The sequence below is a fragment of the Mobula hypostoma genome, chromosome 6, assembly GCF_963921235.1.
Source record: "Mobula hypostoma chromosome 6, sMobHyp1.1, whole genome shotgun sequence".
NCBI lineage: Eukaryota > Metazoa > Chordata > Chondrichthyes > Myliobatiformes > Myliobatidae > Mobula > Mobula hypostoma.
The window spans coordinates 25,102,933-25,120,377 of NC_086102.1; the positions used below are offsets into that span (position 1 = coordinate 25,102,933).

Sequence of the window (17,445 nt, forward strand, 5' to 3'; positions counted from 1 at the left end):
GAGCTAAAGACCAAGTTCCAGGAGATGAGATTAGGCAACATAGCTCTTATTGAGGCCCTGTGCTGGGTCAACCATGGACGTTGCATCTTAGCTGTGTATGCGTCACGCAAACCAGGGCAGTACAATATGGAGAGCAAGCTGTTTCCCCTGCAACAGGCTCCCCCTTTCAAACAGCAGGTGATGAATCCAAAGAAATGGCAGAGACTGATACTTTTTGGGCACCAGTGGCGTCATAGGAGTTGTCAGTCAGCGTTGAACTCAACGTAGGACTGCCTTAGGGACGAGCTCTGGATCTTCCCTCAGAGTTTACTCCTGAAGCATTCCTTGTGAGTGAGTATTGCAGCAAGGCAGCGGAGGTTTGAGATCAGAGATTTCCTTCTCGCAGTTGAGCTGCCAACCACAGCTGATGAGCCCCATCTGCCTGAAGTGACTGGTTATCAAGGTGCCAATAACCACTTTTGTTCCTTTTGCCGTCAGTAAAAATGGTTCCACAGGGCTTGAAGACCAACAGCCGGACTTGGTTTTCAGAGGCTAATTGGGAGCATTTAATAGGTAGTGGGAGCTTATCCCTATTACTACCCCCAGATATAACAACTTTAAGCAACCACAGCTGAATCTTATATAGCCGCTCATATACAGCTGAATCAAGGGTAGTGACAAGTCATCATACAGGAGGGAGATTGAAAATCTGGCTGAATGGTGCAACAATAACCTCTCACTCAATGTCAAAAAAAATACAAAGAGCTGAATGTTGATTACAGGAGTACAAAGCAGAGGTCTGTGAGCTAATCTTTATCAGGGGCTCAGAGGATCAGAAGTAGAGAGAGTCAGCAACTTTAAATTCCTCGACGTTATCATTTTAGAGGATCTGTCTTGAGTCCAGCATGTAAGTGCCATGACAAAGACGGCATGACAGCATCCCTACTTTCTTAAAAGTTTGTGCAGATTCAGCATCTCATCTAAAACTTTGACAAACTTCTATGGAGAACACTGACTGGTGGTATCAAGATCTGGTATGGGAACACCAGTGCCCTTGAACGGAAAAGCCTTCAAAACATAGTGGACAGAACCCAGTTCATCATAGGTACAGCCCACCACTGAGCACATTTATAAGGAGTATTGTCACAGGAAAGCTGCATCCAACATCTTGAACCCCCACCATCCAGTCCATGCTCTCCTTTTGCTGCTGCCATCAGAAACGTAGAGCAGCCTCAAGTCTCACACCAAATACAGGAACAGTTATTACCCCTCATCCATCAGGCTCTTGATCTAGAGGGGATAACTTCACTCACCCCAGTATGAACTGATTCCACAATCTATGGACTCACTGTTGACTCTACAGCTTGTATTCTCAATACTACTTGGTTATTTTTCTTTGTATTTGCAGAGTTTGCTGGTTTTGCACATTGGTTGTCTGTCCGTCTCTGCCGTGTGTGTTTCTTCATTGATTCTATTGTGTTTGTATTTACTGAGAATGCCCATAAGAAAATGAATCTCAGGGTACTTGATAATAAGTTTACTGTGAACTTTGATATGTAACCAAATCATGGAAAATCATTTGGGATTCACGCCTAAATTCATTAGTAGATTTCAATCTGATTCATATTTTATTTTCATTTAAATTTTTTAAATTAATTATTATTGAAGATCAACAAAAATACATTAAGGTAATCAAGTCAACATGTCAATATGTGCAATGAAGAATTAAATTACCAAATAACTAATTAACAAAGCTAAACAATATATCAGTAATAATAAGGAAAAACAAAGTGTTAAGAATTTTTTTTAAAAAAGGAGGGAAAAAAGAACCCCTACTAACTAAAACTAAAAATTCTTCTTTGGAGGAATTAGTAACTAAATACTCTCTCTCGTACTCACATTTCTTGCAATATCTTCAGGTTAGACATTTCTTACAAGAATATTTAAGTAATTTTCCATAGATACAGCATTCTGACCTGTTAGTTATTATTTTAAAAATGAACCCTTTAGTGAAAGGTTTTATTGGGAAAATTTATAATTTACTGTTACAACAGTACAATTACCCTTCACTTAAGATTAAGCAAGATTGGGAAAGAGAGCTTAACATGAACTTGATAACAGAGGATTGGTTGCGAATTTTAAAGTTGGTTAACTCTTCTTCGATTTGTGCCAGTCACTCATTAATTCAATTTAAAATTGTACATCATTACTATTTAACAAAGGAGAGACTGTCTAAAATATTTACTAATGTTGATAGTCAGTGTGATAGATGTAAAACCGAGCCAGCTACACTAAGACATATGTTTTGGTTGTGTTCTGTATTGAAACATTTTTGAAAATCTATTTTCTCTACCATTTCTAAAGCTTTGAACATTAATTTACAACCTAATAAATTGACAGTTTTGTTCGGTATAATTCCTCAATATATTCATGGTATTTCTATATCATACCAACATGTAATTGCATTTGTTACATTATTGGCCAGAAGGGCTATTTTATTGAAATGGAAAGATGCCTCTGCTCTCACTTTGATACAATGGTCGTCTCAGGTGATGCTATGTCTTAGTCTGATTCATATTTTAAATGTATAAATGGAACAGTGCAGAGATATTACTTTCAACAACTCCAGCGATTAATTCACAACCTTCAAGACATAATGATGTGTTTATTTTAGATTTTTCTTTTGCTACTTAGAGAAAGTTGCTGTTGATGTGATTGGTTATAAACCAAGGAGGTGTTAAGATCAAAGAATGGTTGGTAAAATTGAGGTAAGCATAAGCTAGAAATGGTTACATGCTGCTGTAGTTGTGGGCACAATGTGCGCTAAAGATGGCTCGCAATTGCAAATCCTGTCAAAGGGAACAAAGACAGCCTCAACTTGAGGAAGGGAAGCAGGAAATATTGTACAGTATCTCAAATGCATGTATTGGCCACCAGAACAAAGACTGCTCAACAACATCTTGCTCCTGTATGCCTTCTCATCACCCTCCGAAATTCTGCCAACAATCAGCAAGTTTATTGATGGCATTTGAGTTCTGCCTAGCCACAAAGTTGTGGGTGTTAAGAGAGTAGAGCAGTGGGCTAAGCAGACATCAGTGAGGTAGAGATGTTATTTCGATCCACCCAGACTGCGGTCTTCTGGGGAGGAAGTCGAGGATCAAGTTACAGAGGGAGGTACTGAGGCCCAGGTCTTGGAGCTTCTTGATCAGAACTGTAGAAATGATTGTGTTAAATGCTGAGCTAAACAACAGCCTGAAGTAATAGTATTGTCCAGGCGAGAGAGAAACACCAGGTGATAAGTAAAACCTGGAAGGGGATGGAAGTAAAGAGCTGGGAAGTTGACTGGTGAAAAAGACCAATGGAAGAAAGAAAAAGGGGGAGGAGCACCAGAAAGAGGCAATGGGCAGGCAAGGAGATGAGGTGAGAGAGGGAAAAGTAATGGGAAATGGTGAAGGAGTGAGTGTGGGGGCAGTACCAGAAATTTTGAGAAATCAATGTTCATGCCATCAGGTTGGAGGCAATCCAAATGGAATATAAAGTGGTGTTGTTCCAACCTAAGTGTGGCCTCATCACAACAGTAGAGGAAGCCATGGATGGACATTTTGGAATGGGAATGGGAAGTGAAATTAAAATGGGCGGTCACTGGGAGATCCACTTGTTCTGGCAGACAGTTCAGTGCTCAGGGAAGTGGTCTCCCAATCTACATCAGGTCTCACCAATATACAGGAGGCCAAACCGGGAACACCAAACACAGTAAATGAACCCAACAGACTCACAAGTGAAGTGTCGCCTCATCTGGAAGGACTGTTTAGGGCCCTGAATGGTAGTGAGGGAGGAGGTGTAGCACTTACTCTGCCTGCAAAGATGTGCCAGGAGGGAGATCAGTGGGGACGGACGAATGGACAAGGGAGTTGTGTAGGGAGTGATCACTGCGGAAAGTGGGGGGGGGGGAGGGAAAGATGAGCTTGGTGGTGGGATTCTGTTGGAAGTGGCAGAGGTTTCAGAGAATTATGTGCTGGATGCGGAGGCTGGTAGGTGAGGACAAGCTGATTGCATAGCGCGAGGATGGGGTAAGAGCAGACGTGTGTGAAATGGAAGAGATGTGGTTGAAGGCAGCCTTGATTCTATAATGAAAAGCCTCATTCTGAGAGTACATGCGGTGGAGACAGAGTAATTGAGAGAAGGGGATGGCGTTTTTACAAGTAGCAGGATGGGATGAGTTATAGTCCAGGTAGCTGTGAGAGTCAGTGGGTTTGTAATATATATCGGTGGATAAGCTGTCTCCGGAGATAGAGACAGAGAGATCAAGAAAGGGAACGGAGGTGTCAGAAATGGACCAGGTGAATTTGAGGGCAGGGTGGAAGTTGGAGGCAAAGTGGAGAAGTTGATGAGTTCAGCACGGGTGCAGGAAGTGGCACCAATGCAGTCATCCATTGTAGCATAAGAAAAGTGCGGGATGGTCACCAATGTCGACTTGGAACATAGACTGTTCCACATAACCGGCAAACTGGCACACTGTAGATGTGAGTGCTTAAAGGCAGCTCACCCAGCTCTTCTTGGGCACTGGTATGATTGAATGCCCTTTTGAAGCAGGTGGGAACTTCCGACTGTGACAATGAGAGATTAAAAATGTCTTTGAACACACCTGCCAGTTGGTTGGCACAGATTTTCAGAGCCCTACCTATCTTGAAAGACGTTCTGACGTTGGCATCCAAAACAGAGATCACAGGGTCAATGGATCCTGCAGGGATCCTCATAGCTGTAGTTTTATTCTCCCTTTCAAGCCATGTATAAAAGGTGTTGACCTCATCTGGAAGTGAAGGTCCTGCTGAAGGGTCTCCACCCGAAATGTAGACTGCACTCTTTTCCATTGATGCTGCCTGGCCTGCTGAGTTCCTCCAGCACTTTGTGCTTGTAGCTTGGATTTCCAGCATCTGCAGATTTCTCTAGTTAGGTTTTGTTTTGCAGGAAGTAATGGCCTGCAAACCCTTCCAGAGTTGACATGCATCCGATTCAGCCTCTAACATGACATGGAAGTTTCTTATAATGGGAAGAGTTGAATGAATAATGTTTAAAAGAACAGCACTATATAACTCTAATGAAATTGTTGTTCTGGCCATATGTGTAGGCTATTAGTTACCCTGCGGTATAGGATAATGCCTTTCTTTCAAATCATGTTACCTGGCTAAAAATACAAAGAAAGATCCTGCTGTATTTTCACAAGGACCAAGGCAGCGAACAAGTACTGTAATGCCAATAGGCTTTTAGTCACTGATTATATAAATCCTTCACTGCAAGGATCAAACCACACCCGAACAGAACGGAAAAGTTATGTGTATAATTCTTCTTTACTTCTCTTCCACCCTTTCTCCCTGCAAAACCTCCAGCTTCCCAACACAGGAAGAATCTGTTCAATTTGGACACACCCAGAGCTGCATTCCTGCTAACTTCTCCAAAATAACTACACGAGTATCCTCTCCCAGGCCAAGACCCACAGCACTGAGGCCCTACTTACACTCTACTGCATAGACCACTTCATTCAAATGCCCAATAACAGACTCCTGAATACAGCCCAGTCACATAAAGAAATAGTAGATATTAAAAGATGGTCTCAAAAATCTCCATGAGGAAAACTGCAACATCCCAAGATTCCCAGGTCACAGCAAACTCAACGTGGAGAAGCAGTTTTTGGAATAATATTGAGAATCTTATGTCCATGCCTTGGGAAAACACATGATTCCGTGTAAATGGGAGACAAGAGTACCATAACACAAACTACCTTCCTACCAATGCCATCGGTCTGATCTGTGGAAGAGAGTTAAAGAAATGCAGATGCAGAGAATCTGGAAAAGAAACTACATGTTGAAAACACCCTTCAGGTTAATTGGCATTTGTAGACAAGGAAACATTATAAATTTCAGGTCAAAGGGCCTTCATCAGAATTGGGAAAGAGAAAAGACAAATAAGTTTAAAGTTGTTTTTTTTGGCAGAAAGCAAAGTCAATGCACAATATTTAATTTACATTGAATAGTGGTGGCAGTGAATAGAAAAAACATAGCTGAAACTGATATTTGTAGCTAGGCCAACTCCTTTGTCTCTGTTTCAGAAAACGTTAAACAATTGTTGAAAACCTTTATGACATCTCTCTCATACCACCAAACATTTACAATTAATCCACACAATATGCTGGAGGAATTCAGCAAGCCAGCAGCATCTATCGAAAACAGTAAACAGTTGACGTTTCGGGCTCAGACCCTTCAACAGTCTTAATGAAGAGTCACGACCCAAAACTTCGACTTTCCATAGGTGCTGCCTGGCCTGCTGATTTGTTGAAATAACCTTTCGCAAAAAAAAAGTACTTTTACAGTTAAAACACGAATACATCTGCGCTCCAAATGTCAGAAGTAGCAGATTTGGAATATGGAGTGACGGCAACAAAATGAAGACAATTCAATTTTTTTCACCGTACAATCCTACAACATTTTGCATTTAAAACACAAATGTTTCATAGAAGCACAGATCTCCTTCAGAATAGTGCGTTAGTAAGGAAAGGCCTTCGTTTCAAAAAGTTACATATTTCTCTTGCGTAAAACGTACTTTATTCATAAAAATAACACAGGAAAGGGGGAGGCCATCAGTCCACAAACAGCATTTTTCCATTTGCAATGCCACTCCTACTTTTCCATGATACTTTGTCATTCTATAACCTGAGAAAAAAACTCAGCTTCACGCCCTGTAGAATTTGCATCCATTTTTCTCTAAAAATTAATTACACAGCAATATATAGAGACGAAAACCAACAAGAGGTTTAGCCTTTTTCCTTCGCACACGTTAACGCATGCGCGGTATTGATAACCGAGCCCGCAAAACGCACCCACTGCGCATGGGCGTGATGCTGTCCTGTTCACGCCTGCGTGATAGGTCGGCGGCGCTAGAAGCCGCCGGAGGAGGGGGATGGGGGAAGAATAACAGTGAGTGCGAGTTACGTCAGGACAGGCCGCGTTCTGTCTCTCTCTATCCCCTCACACAGAGAACTCTGCGAACTTCCGGTTTTCCGTACTACATATACCACAAATTCGGTAACTACTCACCCTCACGGGTGTCTCAAACTTTGGAAAAAGTCGCCGGACGATCCTCTGCTTTCGGTTATTATTTTTTGTTGCTTTAGATTTTAGTGCCGCGCGCCGCCGCAGTGATTCCATCCATCTTGAATTTGACGTCATCCCACACTAGGGATGAGGTCATTCCATGGACTGCTCGTCATGCACGCTGCTTTCGGATTGGCTGAAAAGTCAAACGGCGGAGGCGGGTCTTCAACGTAATTTCCGATAGTGTCAGTCAATCACAGAAAAAAAATGTTGGAGGAACTCCATCATTCAGCGTTTTGGCAGGGTATTACATTTTTAAAAAACGGGATTATAGTTCTCGGGGTGGGGATGGTTTGGTCTACAGGCATAAATTTATATTTGTGTTATACTACACGTAACTTATTAAAGGCAGTAAGAAACGACACAACTCAGCTCTTAATTAGATATTATCAAGCTGCGTGTGAACTGAAAATGTGGAAATAGCAGCCGAAATTTCTTACTGCTTTGCATGTGCTTCCTGTGTAGCCATGTTGGCGGTTCCTCAGTATACCACTAATGAAGGAGTGGGGCTTTCACGCTGAAGTGTCTGAGGCGTGGCTCAAATGTTATTAAAAGTGAGCTTGGCTGAATGGGAGCAGGGAAGACAACAGTAGAGCTGTGTAGGGAGATCGGCTGAGGGGGAAGGAAGGGATTGAGGAAAAAAGTGGAGTGGAAAGGGAGAAGGTAACTGGAGGAAGTGGAATGGGGAGTTAAAAGGGGAGGGAAAAGGTGAAAGGGATAGTGAGAAGAGCAGAGTACAAAGTGGGTGAAGGGAAGAGGAGAGAAGGGAGGCAGGAAGAGACTGAAGAACAAAATGGAATGATGGGAGGGAGGCATGATCTCGGGAAAAAGTGGGTTTAGAGAGTCATAAGGTAAATGTTAGAATGGGATAGAAGAAGAGGCAGAGTGTGAAAGAGTAGAAGGAAAATGATTGGAAAGATCAAAAAGAGGGTGGGTGAACCAGGTAGGGAAGGATGGAAGAATATATCGGGAAGCTGAGGTGGAAAAGAATTGGAGGGAACGAAGGGAGAAGAGCTAGATCGGGGGAAATTGGAACCATGAGATAGGAAAGAGGGTGAATGATAGTGATATAGATGAACTGAGTTAATAATAAATACAAGGTTTATAGTTCTAAACATTCCAACTTTTAACTTGGAAGCCACAATTGTTTAAATGATTTGCGGATCAACAGCACATGCTGTCACTTACCTGAAGAGATATCTAACAGGAGGACCTCATCTACTGATTCCAATAGATATTTGTTTGGTAACGTATGCCTGCTGACATCGTACTTAGCAAACTGAGATGATTTTATTAAAGAGCAGCAGTTTTAAGTAATGAAGCATACAGGGAAGTTGAAATCAAGCAATTATTTATCTTGGACAGAACACAAACTGATGGATGAGGAAATTCATGAGCCCTGGGCAAAAAGAGATGAGAAGAGTTTAACCCCTCCTCTATCACTCCTCCCCCCAAAAAAAGATGGTGGATGTGGAATGGGGTCTCTGAATGTTAAAAAAATGTATATATTTAAAGGAAATAGTTGTGGATTCCTAGATTGATATTAATATCAATGTGAAGAACAGAGAACTTTGTTGAAGTGAGGTGGAAACCATGACTGAGTTAGACCTGCTTGGATCGTGTGCTAAATTGCCAAAACCCCTCTATTTTAAAAGACTTTTAAGTTACTTAAGCAGAGTGATCATTGTTTTAAGTTATCAATTTGCTTTTTTATCTTATTCTTTGATCATATTGAAAATCTTTGCAAACAGTAATTAATACAAGCATATTATGAGGAAACATAAGTAAACTCCTGAAAGATATTGATGCAGGATTACAACCAGTATCAGCATTGCCTTGGCTGAAATAAAAAAACTCAGCAAAAAACCCTAGCAAGATCTGTGGTAACCTCTGTTCTATTTGGGTGGCTGTTTGATTAATGTTCTAAAGATCTTGAAAAGTTAAGGGTTACATTGTAGCTTTGAAATAAAGATGTTACTGCCAAATTTGATCAAATAAATCCTCATATCTGAAAACTAGGTGCAGAGTGCTTTAAAGAAGTGCTACGATCCCACAGAGGATGATCATAGTCACTTGATCCCAACCTGTTTGACTCTCTCCTTATGCTCCTACACCTCTTTTCCTTCAAAGCTATCCCCTTGATCAAGGGTTTGATATTCATTCATTTTAATTTCCCTTTTGTCTTTCTTCCTTTTTTGAAGTTGTAAATGCTGACACTGATACTCTGAACGAATAAATGACTTTGTATTAATTTTAAGTTTTATTCTGGTTAAATCTAAGCAAAGAGTTACGTTTATTTGGCACCTTTCATGACCCCACCTTTCAACTTATTATTCTTTTGATTTGAGGCTACAGTTTAACTCTTTACAAAAACAAAAAGGTGTACTATCTGGAAATTAAAAAAAAGTCGTGAAATTGCCCAACAGGCCAGGCAGTATTAGTCAGAAGAGAGAAAGAGGTAACGTTTCAGGTTACTGACTGTTCTTCAGATCAGCAGATCATCAACCTTGAATACTCTCTGGCATTCTTATTCATTACTTTTGGTTGAAAGAGCAGTGATCACAAACAGGAAGCGCCACTAATAAAGATCTTCTGTTGTGAACAACAGCTACATGAGGAATCTGTGATAGATAAGCTTACATCGTACACACACTCACAGATTTGTACTCAGACATCTTGCCAAATGCCAGGAGGAATCATTCTTCTCACCTTGGTGACAGTTGGCAGCATAGTGTTGTATGTGGAGCCTGGATTAGCAGAAGCTACTGAGAGGGAAAGCGATGTCAAGTCAAGTGGACAGCATCCACCCAAGGCAGGTAAGTTTCATTGCCCTTGTATCAGAGATGGTGATTATTACATTTGATAAGCTGCTTCAAGTAGATTTAAGTGAGCATCTTTGCCAGTATTTTGACTGTTACATAATGATAGATAATTAATGAGCAGATTTACATCTGGGTGCCAAATTCTGTGATGGTAACGCACTGCTCAACTTCAGCAATCAGAAGCTGAAATTGAAAAGTTGAAATCTATAAACAAAATGAGAATTTGAACAAGAGAAAATCTGCAGATGCTGGATATCCGAGCAATGCACACAAATCTTGCCGAAGGGTTTCAGCCCAAAATTTCAACTGTACTCTTTTTCTTAGATGCTGCCTGTCCTGGTGAGTTCTTCCAGCAGTGTGTGTTGCTAAGGCTTATTCCTAATGGGTTGATTTGGAATCTCTGCCTCCTTCAGCCAAAGGCCATGTAAACTTTGGAAGGTCCTTGAACAATTTCCAATAGTTATGGCAGTACTTGTTACTATTTCCAGTAATTTTTTATTTTATTGAGGTACAGCATGGAACAGGTCTTTCTAGCCCTTCAAGCAGGGCTGTGCAGCAATCCCCATATTTAATCCTAGCCTAATCACTGGACAATTAGCCTAACAACCAGTACGGTTTTGGACTGTGGAAGGAAACCCATGCGGTCACGAGGAGAACATACAAATTCCTTACAGGCAGTGGCAGGATACTTGTATAAACCATCTACATTCCCCACCCCCTCTCACCATCACTTTCAGATGTCCTCTTGTTATTTTTTCAACTGCAAGTCAATTCTCAGGAGACTACCTGAATTTCCACAGCTGCCTTACTTTGCCTCTTGTCAACTGACATTGCAGAGTTAAATTGCCTCCTGATGCCTCTGCATTTGGTCTTCGAATATCTATGTTGAAGATAGCCTTATTTAAAAGTAGAAATGATTTGCAATATGTCAAGGTTTCACTTACCTGTGTGCATCAGAATTACCCAGAATAGCAAATTCTTCCAGAGGCCAGAGAATGCGAAAGTGATTTCCCCTGTTCACTTATGTTAAGAATAGATATATTCACTTCTGTAAGTGAGATTTTATTTTCTGCAAAGTGACTGTCATGCTTTACACTGATAACTCAACAATCATTGGTCATAAAAAGAGGAAGAAAGTCACAGACTTTTCCTCTTCGAATCAAGAAGACAGCGGTAAGAGGCTAAGGATTTCCAGCGAGAAGACATTTTATTTCTTGGAGTAGGAGAGAGGCCAGACTGCACAGGCGCGTGACGTCAGACAGTTGAGTGCGAACAGTTTAAAAAGAAAACCGCCATATCCAGCGGGCAGCGTCGGAGCGGGCTGCGGAGTGAGAGGGTGCAGAGTGAAAGGGCTTTGGCTCAACGGGCTTCGGCGGAGACGGGAAGAGGCTTCCTGCGACCATTGAGTTTCATAGTAATGGAGTAAGTTACAGTTTTTTAGTATTTAGTACAAACAGTAGCATTAGAGGTATGCATCTAGGATTAGTGTTGTGCTTGGAGTGCCAGATGTGGGGACCCTGGGAGAGATTCCCAGCCTCCCCAAGGATTACATCTGCACCAGGTGCACTGAGATGAGGCTTCTGAAGGACCGTGTTAAGGTGCTGGAGATGGAAATAGATGACCTTCGGTTAATTAGAGAAAGTGAGGAGGTGATAGATACTACCTATAGAGAGGTAGTGGATAGCACTCCTGTGACAGTCCCCCTCAGAAATCGATATATCGTTTTGGATTCTGTTGAAGAGGCAGACCTGACAGAGGAGGACCACAGTGAACGAGACTCTAGCATTCTGCCCAGTGCCAAAATCAAGAGAGCAAGAAGAAATGCGGTAGTTATAGGGGACTCCATCTTTAGGGGGATGGACAAGAGATTCTGCGAGCCGGACAAGGATACCCGGATGGTGTGTTGCCTCCCTGGTGCCAAGGTATGGGATGTCTCAGATCGAGTCCAGAGTATTCTGAGGAGAGAGGGCGAGCAGCCGGAAGTCTTGGTACATGTTGGTACCAATGACATAGACAGAAAAAGAGAGGAGGTCCTGAAGAAAGATTACTGGGAGCTAGGAAGAAAATTGAAAAGCCGAACCTCCAGAGTAATAATATCAGGATTGCTGCCTGAGCTGCACGCTAATGATGGTAAGAATAGCAAAATTAAGCGGATGAATGTGTGGCTAAGTAACTGGTGCAGGGGGCAAGGTTTCAAATTCTTGAATCATTGGGACCTATTTTGGGGAAGGTATGACTTGTACAAAAAAGATGGATTACACCTGAACTCAAAAGGTACTAATATCCTAGCAGGATTGTTTAATATAGCTGTTAGGGAGGGTTTAAACTAAGTTGGCAAGGGGAAAGAAACCAAGGTGTTAGGATCAAGGAAGAGGAAAATAGAAATAAGTCAAAAATACTGTGCAGCAAAGATGGTAAGAAGGACAGGCCGGGGAATATACGGGATAGTTTGCTGCAAAATAGATATATAGCACAAGTGGCAACAGGTACCGATCCAAATGTACTGTACTTAAATGCACGCAGCATTAGAAATAAAGTAGATGACCTTGCTGCACAGCTGCAGGTTAAAAGGTATGACATTGTGGCCATCACCAAGTCATGGCTAAATGATGGATGTGAGTGGGAGCTGAATATCCCAGGATACACAGTGTACAGGAAGGATAGGAAGGTAGGTAAAAGGGGTGGCGTGGCCCTGATGGTAAGTAACGATATCAAATCAATAGAAAGAAGGGACATAGGATCAGAAGAGGTAGAATCCTTATGGGTAGAATTAAGAAATGGCAAGGGTAAAAAGACACTAATAGCAGTTATATGCAGGCCTCCAAACAGCAGTCGGGATGTGGACTACAAGTTGCAGCTGGAAATAGAAAAAGCGTGTCAGAAGGACAATGTCAAGATAATTATGGGGGATTTTAATATGAAAGGGGATTGGGAAAGTCAGGAAGGTAATGGATCTCAGGAGAGGGAGTTTGTAGAATGCTTACAGGATGGCTTTTTGGAGCAACTTGTCCAGAAGCCCACCAGGGGACCGGCTGTTTTGGATTGGGTGCTGTGTAACGAACCTGAGGCGATTAGGGAGCTGGAGGTAAAGGAACCTCTTGGAAGTAGTGATCATAATATGACTGAGTTCAGTTTCAAATTTGAAAAGGAGAAGCTGGTATCAGGTATATCGATATTTCAGTGGAACAGGGGAAATTACAGTGGTATGAGAGAGGAACTGGCCCAAGTCAATTGGAAAAGTAATCTAAATGGAGGGACGGCAGGGCAGAATTGGATGAAATTCCTACAAGAAATAAGGAAAATGCAGGAAAAATATATTCCAAGAAAAAAGAAAATCATGAATGGAAAAATGGCACAAATGTGGCTAACGAGAGAGGTTAAGGCAAAAATAAAAGCAAAAGAAATGGTGTACAAGGAAGCAAAAATTAGTGGGAAAAATGAGGACTGGAAGACCTTTAAAAACTTACAGAAAGAAACTAAGAAAGTCATTAGGAAAGAAAAGATGAATTATGAAAGGAAGTTGGCAATTAACATAAAAAAGGATGCTAAGAGTTTTTTTAAATATATGAAGAGTAAGAGAGTGACAAGGGTAGATATGGGACCGATTGAAAATGATGCTGGAGTAATTATAATGGATAACAAAGTGATGGCGGAGGAACTGAATGAGTATTTTGCATCAGTCTTCACAGTGGAAGACATGAGCAATATACCTGATAGCCAGAGGTATCAGGGAATAGAATTAGGTACAGTCAAGATAACTAGAGAGGAAGTGCATGGGAAGCTAAGTGGACTAAGAATAGATAAGTCTCCCGGCCCGGATGAGGTACACCCAAGGGTTCTGAAGGAGGTGGCTTTGGAGATTGTGGAAGCATTGGAACTGATCTTCCAGGAATCAATAGACTCTGGCATAGTTCCGGAGGACTGGAAGGTGGCAAATGTAGTTCCGCTATTTAAGAAAGGAAGGAGGCAGCAAAAAGAAAATTACAGACCTATTAGTCTGACATCGGTGGTTGGAAAGATATTGGAGTCAATCCTCAAGGACGAGGTTATGAAATACCTCAAGGTGCATGACAAGATAGGCCAAAGCCAGCATGGTTTCATGAAGGGAAGATCCTGCCTTACCAACTTATTGGAATTTTTTGAGGTAATCTCGAATAAGATTGACAAGGGAGAGGCTGTGGATGTTGTGTATTTGGATTTTCAAAAGGCCTTCGATGAGGTGCCGCATATGAGGCTGCTTAATAAGATGAGAGCCCATGGAATTATAGGAAAGATATTGAAATGGGTGGAGCATTGGCTGATAGGCAGAAAGCAAAGGGTGGGAATAAAGGGATCCTATTCTGATTGGTTGCCGGTTACTAGTGGTGTTCTGCAGGGATCGGTGTTGGGGCCGCTTCTTTTTACGATGTATATCGATGATTTGGATTATGGATTAAATGGTTTTGTGGCCAAGTTTGTGGATGACACCAAGATAGGTGGAGGAGCAGGAAATGTTAAAGAAACGGAAAGGTTGCAGAGAGACTTAGTCAGTTTAGGAGAGTGGGCAAAGAAATGGCAGATGAGATACAACGTTGGCAAATGTACGGTTGTACATTTCGGAAGAAGAAATAATCGGGCAGATTATTATTTAGATGGGGAGAAAATTCAAAAATCGGAAGTGCAAAGGGACTTGGGGGTCCTCGTGCAGGATACCCTAAAGGTTAACCACCAAGTTGGATTGGTGGTAAGGAAAGCGAATGCTATGTTGGCACTCATTTCAAGAGGAATAGTGTATAAGAGTAAGGAGGTGTTGATGAGGCTCTATGGGGCATTAGTGAGACCTCATTTGGAATACTGTGTGCAGTTTTGGGCCCCCTATCTTAGAAAGGATGTACTGATGTTGGAGAGAGTTCAGAGAAGATTTACGAGGATGATTCCTGGAATGCAGGGGCTAACATATGAGGAGTGTCTGTCGGCTCTTGGATTGTATTCATTAGAGTATAGAAGAATGAGAGGGGATCTCATAGAAACGTTTCGAATGTTGAAAGGGTTGGACAGAGTAGATGTGGAAAGGTTGTTTTCCTTGGTGGGTGAGTCCAGGACAAGAGGCCATAGTCTTAGAATTAGAGGGTACCCAGTTAACACAGAGATGAGGAGAAATTTTTTTAGCCAGAGGGTTGGGGATTTGTGGAATTCGTTGCCACATACAGCTGTGGAGGCCTGATCATTGAGGGTGTTTAAGGAGGAGATTGACAGGTATCTAATTAGTCAGGGTATCAAGAGATATGGGGAAAAAGCCGGAAATTGGAACTAGATGGGTGAATAGTTTAGCTCATGGGGGAGCTGCGGAGCAGACTCGATGGGCCAAATGGCCTACTTCTGCTCCTTTGTCTTGTGTGTGATAATCTGTCACTCCTGTGGTCATCTTAATCTCATTTTCAGTTTTGTCTCTGAGCTTGAAAATGTGAAATTGATCAAATACAAAAATGTAAAATATGAAGTCATTTTCAGGTATTTCTAAGTGTTTTACAGAAACTATACAATCATCTTCCAACAAAAATTGACAGAAAGATTACCTAGTCTGTTTCACACAACCTCAGTGCCTTGTTGTCTTACAGTATGCATTCAACCCATGAAAGAAGGAGAAAAAGCAAAGATAATGAAGAAAACTGGTGAATTGAAGAAATGAGGAGCTAAATACAGCTGCCTGGGTCCTGTGCTGAAGAGCATGATGCTGAGATACATCCTAGGATGCGCTGGGACACATAATCAGTGATGTAACCTGGGGTCATCGGGTGTTTCGGGGTTTTCAACATCTCCCAGGCAACCCAGGGTTGATCGGGCCCTGGCTTGTGTCCCAGCAGCACTGGTTCATAGTTCACCTCTTGATCCATAGCCATCTGGAGGCTTGCTCAGCAGCCTCTGTGATGGTCTTGATGGCTCTTCTCTTTGCAGCCTTCGTAATGCCAAGGAAAGAGTAGATTCTGCAGAGTGATCGGCCGGGAAAACCTCTGTACTCCTCCTCTATAGGCTCACGTTGTACCCTCCACCCCCATGCCTGAGGCTGCTCCATCACCTCCTTGTATTTGGCCTTCTTGTGCTCGAAAGCCTCCTCCATCTGGACTTCTCAAGGAACTGTCAGTTCTACCATGACCACCTGCTTTGTGGTTTCTGACAGAGTGGCCATGTCAGGCCTCAGTGATGTTGATGTAATGAAGTCAGGGAACTTTAATTGCTTGCCAAGATGGACTTTCAGTTGCCAGTCAGACGCCATGTCAAGCAAGTTTGCTGGTGATTTGAGCTGAGGCTGTAGTTGGTCTCCAGCTTTGACAAAGGATATGGACTTTCTGGCTTGTTCAAGGTGGTTAATATTGTTAATGACCGAGGAGATATTTGCTACCTTTAGCGCCTGGTCATGGCGCCAGCAGTAGCGGCCTTCTCCCAGGGCTTTTGAGCAGCTGCTGAGGATGTGTTCCAGGGTCTTTGTTCTAGGGTCCTTAACCAGGGCAGAGAGAACATGATGGTGCCTTGCTTTTGCCCCAAGCAAAATGGATTGCTGGACTAGGCAGGACTTTGTACTCAGCCTGGATCATGAACCTTAAGTGCTGGGGTTTTGCCTGCCAGATGTTGAACTAAGATATTTTCTGTTTCAGCACACCTCATCTTGTCCAAGCTCCTTGCTGCCCCATTCCTACTGTCCTGATGATATGCACTTCCTCGACAGCTACTCACAACTCTTCTGGACCAGAATCAGAATCAGGTTTATTATCACCGATATGTGACGTGAAATTTGCTAACTTAGCAGCAGCAGTTCAATGCAATAAATAATCTAGCAAAGAGAAAATAATAATAATAATAAATGAAATAAAATAATAATAAGTAAATCAATTACGGTATATGTATAATGAATGGATTTTTAAAAAAGTTTCCAGTTTGCAGGTGTCCCTATTGAAGCGGGTTGAAGGAAATCTCCCTAGCCCCACCTGACTGCGTGCCACTGAACCTACCAGATCCCTGCCTCGGCCATCTCCACTGTGTCCATGGCCTTCCTCTTCCTGCCTGTCCGGACTCAGTGCCTGCTGACGTGACTTTGGGGTGGCTGGAATATTTGTATAGCAGCAATGATCTTGTACAAGAAACATAAACTCCTCATCCAGACTGCTGAAGGGAAGCTGCAGTTTAATTCCCTTCCCTTTCAGAGCAATGCTGCTCAGGGTACGTGGGAGGCCCAGCTATCTTCGATAGTAACCATTGATCTTTCTTTCAATGACTCACCTGGGTAGGTTTCCGATCCACAGTATTTATTGAGCAAATTATTTGAGGAAAATGTGTGAATCATTCGTTTAAGTCATTATTAATATGATGTCTAACGTTCAGCTCCTTAATCTGAATTGCAGTGGTGTGAAGGTAAACTCTAAGAGTCAAAGTGTAGTTAAGGTATATTCCTTCTCAGAATGCTCCTTCTTCAGCCCTCTACCTCTTCCATCTATCATCTCTCAGTTTTACACATTATTATC

General features: G+C 42.1%; 2 protein-coding genes across 3 annotated transcripts in view; one reads left to right on the top strand and one right to left on the bottom strand.

Moving 5' to 3' along the window:
* Window positions 1-7,197, bottom strand: part of zbtb21 (zinc finger and BTB domain containing 21) — a 51,560-nt gene extending 44,363 nt beyond the window's left edge. For both annotated transcript variants that reach the window (XR_010018287.1, XM_063050438.1), the window contains exon 1: window positions 7,071-7,197. The gene's annotated coding sequence lies outside the window, so the exon portion shown is untranslated. The remainder of the gene's footprint in view (window positions 1-7,070) is intronic.
* A 2,613-nt stretch (window positions 7,198-9,810) lies between these two features.
* LOC134347766 (uncharacterized) overlaps window positions 9,811-17,445 on the top strand; it is a 45,619-nt gene continuing 37,984 nt past the window's right edge. Inside the window, exon 1 of the mRNA XM_063050169.1 lies at window positions 9,811-9,943. Within this exon, the coding sequence (XP_062906239.1) occupies window positions 9,811-9,943 (133 nt within the window). The remainder of the gene's footprint in view (window positions 9,944-17,445) is intronic.